This window comes from Sander lucioperca, chromosome 7 (genome assembly GCF_008315115.2).
Source record: "Sander lucioperca isolate FBNREF2018 chromosome 7, SLUC_FBN_1.2, whole genome shotgun sequence".
Lineage (NCBI taxonomy): Eukaryota > Metazoa > Chordata > Actinopteri > Perciformes > Percidae > Sander > Sander lucioperca.
The window spans coordinates 14,854,383-14,863,556 of record NC_050179.1 but is presented as its reverse complement, the minus strand read 5'-3'; the positions used below and the strand labels follow the sequence as shown (position 1 = coordinate 14,863,556).

The following is a 9,174-nucleotide window of genomic DNA, read 5'->3' as shown; positions in this document are numbered from 1 at the left end:
TCTGCTTATGTTTTTCACATTTTTCATGTAAATAAAAATGTCCATTAAACATGTTATTTTAACACTGCTTGTCTGCTACTCTTATGTCTAAAGCTAAAAAGAAAGCCTCAAAGAAACTTCTCCCTTCAGATGTGAAAGAGGGCAGAACGATTTTCATCAGGTTTGCAGTTTTTCTCACTACTTCAGCTTAAACCTGCTTTTGTTTATCTTACTCAAATGATCCACACATTCATACTGACTTATCATCCTATCACCACGTTTGTTCATCTTACTCATTACGCTCATTTAGGAACCTGTCCTTTGACACGGAGGAAGATGGTCTGGAGGAAGTTCTCCTGAAGTACGGAGAACTTAACTACATAAAGGTTGTTCTCCACACAGACACAGGACATTCGAAAGGTAAGTCAGCAGTGCTTTAATGAAACACTCTTCTCTGTGTTGCCAACACAGGTTGATTGACTTATTTTGGATTTGTTGTTTTACCAGGTTGTGCATTTGCTCAGTTTAAGACTAAAGTGGCTGCAGACAAATGCATAGCTGCGGCACAGGATGAGGCAGAGGTAATAACTGCGGAATAATTAACTATAAACATTTCCTGTATCCGTCTTTATTAATGGCATGACATCATCTGTTCTGTTTTGTGCAATGAGTTGATATTGCTGTCTTGTAACATTGGGTTATTTGATGCAGAATGGTGGCATCCGTGTAGATGGCAGAAAGCTGTTGATTGTGTCAGCGGTGAGCAGAGAGGATGCTTCCAAGCTGAAAGTGAACAAAGTGAAAGTAGAAACCGGCACCAGGAACCTGTACCTGGCCAGAGAGGGATGTGAGTAAACCCATTTCCTGCTCTTTTTTTTCTCCTTCTTTGACACCTGACAGTTCTGTCTCTCAACTCTATTAGTGACCCCTTTACCGTACACAGAGTAACTTGATTCACTGTCAATATTAAAGGTATCGCTTCATGCAGATTTGACTTCATAACATTACACATACAGCTGTGAACCAAGATTAACAATAACTTAGGAAAGCCATGTCTGTCTTGTGAGATCAGTATTAATATAAGTATTGAAATTTAGTTGTCACATTTCTTTGCTGAATTGCTTCTAAATCTGTTTTTATATTTCATGATATTCTCTTCTGACCTCCACACGCAGTGATCCGTGCTGGAACCAAGGCTGCAGAGGGCGTGCCTGAAGCAGACATGATCAAGAGAACCAGAGTGAGTTCATTTTTCAATTACCATTTAAGATGTTTATACTTGCAGAATGATTTTAATGGATGCTTGCATGCTAGTTTATCTTGTCATCTCCAGAATTACTCATATGTTCATGCCTATATTTGGTGTTGTCCACTTCCCTTAGTTTGAAGAAATAAAGAGGACCAAGCTTCGGGACATTAGTGTGTTTGTGTCAAAGACTCGTCTGTGTGTCCATAACCTGCCCAAGTCAGCGGACAGTAAAAAACTCAAAGCACTTTGCCTCCAAGCAGTAAAAGGAAGCAAGGGAGTCCGCATCACAGAGGTGAGAAACAATATGGCATAACGTTAGATATTATAGCTGCATTATTATAGCAGTTATCTGTCATTTGCTGCTTTGTTAAACCATTCCTGGAAACAGCTTTGTCTGAGTAGTATTTATGAATGTTGGCTATCATAGAATTAAAAACATTGGGTGTGTGTGTGTGTGTGTGTGTCCTTGAGGTCTACCAAACATGTTGAATACATTTCCCTCCCCACAAAACATTTACAAAGCCAATTCTTCTTAAAAGTTGGAAACCTGCATTGTTTACAGTGGTGTGTGTGTGTGTCTGTCCTGTTTCTCCATTTAGTGTCGGGTGATGTATGACAAGAAGCCAGAGAAGAATCAGGTGATGGGGCAATCGTTGGGTTATGGCTTTGTCCAGTTCCAGGACCATGAACATGCTCTCAGCACACTTCGTTACCTTAACAACAACCCTGACATCTTTGGCCCACTCAAGGTACTTTTTGCAACAGAATAGTTGTGTGTTTTTAAAGGAGCTTTGTTGCCACTTTATTTATTTACTCTTAGAATCTTAAGACTACACATTCTGGTGTTTTTTGTTTTGCTTGCCACACTGGATTATATTTTCATGTCATCCTGCAGAGACCTATCGTTGAGTTCTCCCTGGAGGATTCAAGGAAACTGAAAATAAAAGAATTGCGACACCAAAAAAACATGGTCCGTTTGTATAAATGTGTGGGATAGTTACATCCTTAGAATCCTCGTTCAAATTGAAAAATGTTTTTTTTTTTTTTTTTTTTTTTACTAAATGGAAAGTAACTCAGTGGATATCTTTGCAGGAATTCTTCAAAAATCGGCCTTTTAAAGGAGGATCGAAACCTCAGCCCCAGACAGCTGGAGATGGAAAAGGACCCAGGAACGGGGGAAATGAAGCACAGTCCTCATCAGAGCAGACAGGAACAGAGAGAGGTATGAAAAAAATATTCTTTCTGTACTTAAGTTCTTTTCGCCTTTTCCCAGTTGAGAAAACATATTAGGAAGGTGGACATGAGGGTCTAATGCAGATGGGCTCAAATGGGTGGCTCTTCTCCTGTCACAGCTAAGATACAGTACAGCACACTAGGGCTGTGGAGAAACCATATTATATTTGACACACTGAACTCAACTAAACTTAGCCTTTTTATTTTTGTTGGTAACATTGGCATCTTTTTTTTTTTTTTTTATATCATTTTGATTTTCTCTCCGTCTACTTTTCTGTGTTTATCAGCTCCTTCTCAAAGCCAGAAACAAGGCAGCCGCTATTTGGGCTTCCAGACCAAACCTGAAGTTGAGCATGTGGATTTGGAGAACGGAAAGAAACGAAAGAAGGTTCTTACATTTCCTACCCATCGGGGACCTAAGATCAGGTACAGTTCTATAAACTTTACTAGTGTCCTGTTTACAATGCACTGTGTGCCACTCAGTGCTTAAGCAGATAGATCTTGACAGTATAATTCGTAACACTTTAGGGGGGTCAATATTTTGCTTACTTGCGCACGTCTGAAGAAAAAAAAAAAAACACAGCGTAGCTTACTGGCCGGTAGCACACAGCTAAAGACGCAGCATAACGTTAGATTACCAGTAGCCTGCAGCTGCACTTTTCCAGACACCATGGCCACTGATAAAACAATAAAATTGGAAAATCCTTTTCTGCTTCCCTGAAGCCACCGGTTTGACAACATTTTGCCTTCTCCCTTGATTTATGTAAACAACCAAAGTAAATCTTGTGGACTGACTACTTCATGGTGCATTCAGGTGCCCCTCGTTAAACTCATGGTGCATTCAATTGTAACTCGTAAACTCTGAGTAACTGTTGTGAAGTACCTCATGTAGTGGCTCTTATTATGGCGTTGCCGGCACTGCTTAAAAAAAAAAAAAATTTAAATCGAAAGTTGAATCCAATCACAACCATAACAATTAAATCGAATTGTAGATTTGGAGAATCATGACACCCCTATAACACATTTTAAGGATATGCCTAACATAATAAAGAACTTTAGATTGATTGATTTTATTTGATGATTAAAACACATATAACACTACACTGCAGTCATTACATGCATTGCAAATCACTGAGGATAAAAACCCAATGAAGCAATAAGGCTTATTTCCATTGTGGTCCTGTAGACAAGCGGTTGAAAAAAAAAACATGAGAAAAATCTGCTCCTCTTTTACATTAATACAACTAGTATGTGCAGTAACAAGTAGGGTTGGGTATCGTTTGGATTTTTACGATTGCGATGCTGAACCGGTACTTTTAAAATGATTCAGATTCCTAAACCGATTCTTGAAAAACTGAGAAATTATATCAAAGAAAGGCTCTTTTATAGAGTTTTTTTTTTTAAATTGAAAATTATTTAAATTTAACAATATATTAATGTTTTAAAGTACTTTCCCAGAGGGAAAATATGGCATTTTAAAAGTAGCCTACATTTACGGTAGCTAGCTAACGGTAAACTACAGAGAAAGTGTGATATTTTTACTTCCGTTTCGGAGCGACAGAGGAAAAATATTTCAGTCGACACATTAAGTGGAACCGAAATGAGGAACCGAAATTTGCGTTCTAATCTGGTCCGATTCCTACCGGTTGCGTAGGAACCGGTTCCATAGTGGAACTGGGTTTTGGTACCCAACCCTAGTAACAAGGGGGAGGCGATCTAGCTTTTCATATTTTTTAACTTGAGAAAAAGTTCTTTGGCCATTTTGCCCTGGTACTACACTTCTTACTTGTATCTTTCCCCATTAAATTCCACAAATTGTTCGCTAGTTTTCGTGGGGTCCACACAAATGCTGTCAGGTTACAAACAGCCCTTCAAAAAGGGTAAACATTTGACAAAACTATGATTCAACAGTGGGCATCAGATTACAGATCAAGTTACAGATGCAAACTGTTCTGTCCTTTGCAGAATGCGTGACAAGGGAAAGCAACAGGCCCCGCCACCCAAGAAAGCAAGGCCTGGATCCAACAGGAAGGATCGTCAAAGACAACAGATGGAAAAGCCCACACGTCCCAGAAACCAGGTTCACACATGCTCTGTTGTATATGCTTATTTGTAATCTCGGGACATCGTACGACAAAGGGTAGCTGCTGAGGCACTGATTTATTAGAAACTACTAAAAACAGTGGCTTTGTCAGTATATATTTTAAAACTCTTAAAGCATGGACGTTTTGGGTAACCTCAAGATGCATTTCAACACCAAAAAAGCTCTGAAATCTGTCTGACTATAACTTGAAAAGAAACTTGCCAAAACCAAATCAAAACAATTATAAAACTGAAGAGGGTCGAAGTTTTTGAAAGATAAGTTAATCTCTGTGTGATCGGCACTTTCCAAAGAGTAGGGCTGCACGATATGAGGAAGATATGCGATACGCGATAACGTTGTTGAATATCGCGATAATGTTATGACTTGTGATAAATTAACAGATATTAAAGTGTACTCAGTTCTGCCTTTCTGTTGCTTTCAGTATTCTTTTAAAATGCAACAAATTGCTTGTTGATTTTGAAACAAATAATCATTTCTAACATTCTTTTATTGAACACATTGAACATTGAATTGACAATGACAGGCACTACTAAAAAAGAATGACAATGAAAGTTACACTTTAAAGTGCAGTTTTCAACTGATATTTTCTTTCAACTAACACAAAAAAATCTCGTGTCTATCGCGATATGTCGCAACCTTTCGCGATATGTATATTGCGCCAGTTGACATTGCGATGCCGATAAAAAAACAATGTATTGTGCAGCCCTAACAAAGAGCCATTTTTCCAAATTTTCCAAATGTGGCTCATTAAATTAAAAGTAATAAAGTCATACAATTTTAAAAATTGGAACATAACCTTTTTAATTTCTTTTTTTTTTTTTTTTATAAATGTCATGAGATGCGTTGGACAAATAATAAGCAGTACTATTGAACTATACTGTACTATTTAAGTTTTTGAAACAACAGTGCGTGAGTTTGGTGATACGTTGTCAGCGTTGTCCTGTAAGCGCCTTATGACGGTTTATTTTGTTGTTTTCCTGAAGGTTAACGCAGCAAAGAAGCAGTTCAAGAGAAGGGACGGGGACCGTTTTGACAGCCTGGTGGAGCAGTACAAGAAGAAACTGATGGGTAACCGTGACAAGAGCACCAATGTCAAAAGAAACAAGTGGTTTGATAGCTAATGCTGTGTGTGTATGTCGGTGTCTGTATGTGTGAGTGAGAAAATGTTTTGAAATCTTTTGTTTATGGCTACCACAACAGAGGTCCTCTTTAATCCTTGTGTTGACTTCGGGTCACATTGACCCGTTTTCAGTTTTTGTTTTATATCAGAAAATATGGGACGTAGAAATAAGTGCTGAAAATGTGTAGAAGAAAAATTTGACAATTTAAAGCGTTGGAAAAAGCAAAAACAAACAAGGCGTCAAAAACGTCGGGGGAAAAAACCGACCTTTTTTCAAGGTTGACGGGAAGACAACACAAGGGTTAATCGACATTCTGAGGTTGTACAATGGTTCTCATAAATGTGTCAAGTTGTACAGTATACGCCCATGTGTGAAACTTTACTGTCACTTAACTTCATTCATCCTGTTCCTGCATTTCTTTTATCCATGCTCATGTTTGTTTTTTACGACTAAAACAAACTGAATAATGTAAAAAATAGTTTTCATGTACTTTGGCTTTTTATGAAAATATATTAAAAACCCTTGAATTTGTATTTGATAATCTTTATATTTTAGTCTGAAATCCATATTTGTTAGATTCACAGATGTCAGTTTGTTATGACAGTTTCCATTACATTCACTGTTTTTAATACTAGTTTTAAACCAAGTTAATCATAAGCTGATAGCTCCGGATAAACACTTCCCACTCATGAACCTTGAATACAAGTAAACACCCACAAATGACATTGTATATTGACCTGGTATACGTGTCTTTTCTACTTCATTCAGAGCCCTCTCATCTTTCACTTATTGTACAACGCTGACAAACTATATATCACAATTCATATTTTTGTTAAATATTTATTTAGTTTAAATACAGTAGAAAAAAAAACTGTACAAAAATATCTACAAAATATCATCTACAGATATAAATAACCATTTTGGAAGAGCGGATGATATTGCACTGAAATGAAAGTTGCCCTTTGTCCTTCCTGTTATACAAATGCACCTGTTTTTCTTGGCAGGTTTCAGCTTTTTTTTGTTTTTTTTTAGGCAAGTTTCGACCTGGTTTTCAGGATTTTCCAGGCATGACCTCACTGCTCATTGTGACGTTTCCTCTGGCTGCAAGCCAGCTGATTCAGCTTCATGACTGAATTATTAAATGGGTCCATAGTTTTCACTGAGAGCTCTTTGTTGATGCAACAGTGGTGTCACAATACAAACCTATGATTTATCTTTGTGTGCAAAGCGTAGATCACTTTGCATAGGAAACTACACTTTTGCTGCAAACATCCTGATGAGAAGACAATGTTACAAAGTACACATTTTCTAAATAGTGTATAAATTAATACGTATATAAATAAGTGTGTTTAAGAATAAATTTCCTTCAAAACACATTGCAAAAGTTCAACTTTGCCAGATGGGAAGTCAGACATCACTGATGCAGACATGGCAAATCTTTCCAGCAACTTGCAAATATTGGTCCTAATGTCAGTCTTTCAGCAAGTCTCAAGATGATCCAGATTTTTCAGTAGCATATGGAGAAACTCCTTCACTCTCATGAGAGCCTCGATTCTCACGGTGTGAATATACTTTAACTTTTGACTCTGTAGCTCTTGGAGCGGCCCCGGCACTGAAGGCTTCGGCCGCAGCTCACTGCAGTGCCCTTGCCTCCACTCATCGAGGTAACCCGTCAGTGAAGAGATATCAGACTTGACCTGGGGGATCCAGTCGAATGTGTCAGAGATCAGACTGTTGTAACCCTCCAAGACTGTCATTATGGAGGAAAGTCCATCCAGATCATCAGCAGGTTGACGCAGTGTCAGACCAGTAGGGATCTGCAGCAAGAGAGAGTGAACATGATTGAGTCAAAAACACACCCACTTTTGTAAACACTTCAGATTCAGTGTCACCACAAACAGAACCATAAAGATTACCTGGAAATCTTTATTCAGCCTAACCACCAGCTGCTCGGCCATCCATTTCACTTTTGATCTCATCTTCACTACTTCCACTGGCAGAGGAGCAGCTGTACCCACACTCAAAACGTGCAGCAGAGAAAACAGCAGGGCCAAAGTGTATTCCATATTTGTAGTATTTCTCTGGGTTTACCAAACGCCGAATATCACTGGTATTCCTAGGAGAAAAGAGGATGCAGGTTATTCTTCTTTTTAGTGCTTATCTATCTTTCACCATTGTGTCATCTCATCAAGACAACATCATTGTTAGTGGTGGAATGTAACTTAAGTAGAGTTTACTTAAGTACTGTATTTAAGTACAAATTTGAGGTACTTGTACTTTACTTGAGTCTTTTCTTTTAATGCCACTTTCTACTTCTACTCTGCTACATTTCAGAGAGAAATATTGTACTTTTTACTCAACCACATGAATCTGACAGCTTTAGTTACTAGTTACTTCCAGTTTCTAAATTGTGAGTATTTTTCTGCATTGAGTACTTTTATTTTTAATACTTTAAGTACATTTTCCTGATGATACTTACATACTTTTACTTAAGTAACACTTTCAACACTGGACTTTTACTTGTAACAGAGTATTTTTAAAGTGTGGTATTAGTACTTTTAAGTAAAGGATCTCAATACTTCTTCCACCAATGGTGATTGTATACATAACACACATGCTTCCTTCCAGTCATTTACTCAATATGTTTGATTATGGCAGCAAATATTTGTGAAAGAGACACCTGGGAAATCCTGACTGTGTAACAGATACAAAGATCACTGACTTTGGCCAACACTATTATTCTCAACCCCCTGTTTTCCAAACCTCTGCTACATCCTCTGTGAAGAATAGACCGAAGGCTAAGTCTATAAAAAAGCTCAGCTGCGAGACAGACAATCTATAAGCAACAATAATTTCTCCTCAACTGTCACACTTTTACAAATATGCATGTTTTTAGAAATGAATCCAGCATTCAAACATACTTCAAAAAGCTGTTAAACAAAGTGACGCACTGGTAAATGGTGAAAGCCCAAGTGTAACTGTGAGCACAGTCAAAAGATGGAAGAGTTGAAGCCCAAGAGTAAAGGAGATGGGGAACGAGATGGAGAAGAGAGTTGACCTTACCTTGGCTGGATGTCTGTGTGTATGCCACTGTTGGGCTCCATCAGGACATCTTATAGTGGAGGGCTGTTGACTCATCTCTTACTCACCTCTCTCCAACCCCCTGTTCCCCCCTCATCCACCCCCACACTTACACCCAGACCGCTGCCTCCCCTTGTGGAACTGCAGGAGCGGGAGACAAGTTTGAATACGTTTTTGGTGACTACCTGACATATTTGAATCACCGGACAAACATTTACACAAACTATTTAATCAAAATTAGGTGCACAACACAACACCCTCATGTTCCTGTGTAAACTTTAAAATACTGATATCTCTTTTACAGACGGGCGATTCTAGGATCAGAGCTTTAGGGGTTCCTGGCACCCTTTTAACGCAATTTTTTCAAACATTATTCTACTGTGCTAACTGTGCATGTCCCAGAGCAG

The 9,174-nt window shown here is 38.3% G+C and overlaps 2 protein-coding genes across 3 annotated transcripts in view; one reads left to right on the top strand and one right to left on the bottom strand.

The window, feature by feature from the left end:
• The window catches only part of rbm28 (RNA binding motif protein 28), an 8,734-nt gene extending 2,312 nt beyond the window's left edge, over nucleotides 1–6,422 (top strand). Inside the window, exons 9-21 of one of the 2 annotated variants that reach the window (XM_036003264.1) lie at nucleotides 94–160; nucleotides 290–399; nucleotides 487–560; nucleotides 691–826; nucleotides 1,155–1,219; nucleotides 1,362–1,520; nucleotides 1,828–1,977; nucleotides 2,124–2,198; nucleotides 2,321–2,450; nucleotides 2,749–2,887; nucleotides 4,427–4,541; nucleotides 5,549–5,774; nucleotides 5,988–6,422. In XM_036003264.1, coding sequence (XP_035859157.1) covers nucleotides 94–160; nucleotides 290–399; nucleotides 487–560; nucleotides 691–826; nucleotides 1,155–1,219; nucleotides 1,362–1,520; nucleotides 1,828–1,977; nucleotides 2,124–2,198; nucleotides 2,321–2,450; nucleotides 2,749–2,887; nucleotides 4,427–4,541; nucleotides 5,549–5,686 — 1,358 coding nt within the window. In that variant the 3' untranslated portion in view covers nucleotides 5,687–5,774; nucleotides 5,988–6,422. Of the gene's footprint in view, nucleotides 1–93; nucleotides 161–289; nucleotides 400–486; nucleotides 561–690; nucleotides 827–1,154; nucleotides 1,220–1,361; nucleotides 1,521–1,827; nucleotides 1,978–2,123; nucleotides 2,199–2,320; nucleotides 2,451–2,748; nucleotides 2,888–4,426; nucleotides 4,542–5,548; nucleotides 5,782–5,987 lie in introns of both variants that reach the window. The other variant, XM_031293341.2, reaches the window with a different exon arrangement.
• Nucleotides 6,423–6,669: 247 nt separating this feature from the next.
• Nucleotides 6,670–8,829, bottom strand: LOC116045613 (leptin-like). The gene is made up of 3 exons (XM_031293350.2): nucleotides 8,750–8,829; nucleotides 7,603–7,802; nucleotides 6,670–7,503 (listed from the first exon to the last, which is right to left on the bottom strand). The coding sequence occupies exons 2-3, from the start codon at nucleotides 7,750–7,752 to the stop codon at nucleotides 7,165–7,167; spliced, it is 489 nt and encodes a 162-aa protein (XP_031149210.1). The 5' UTR covers nucleotides 7,753–7,802; nucleotides 8,750–8,829; the 3' UTR covers nucleotides 6,670–7,164.
• Nucleotides 8,830–9,174: the final 345 nt, after the last annotated feature.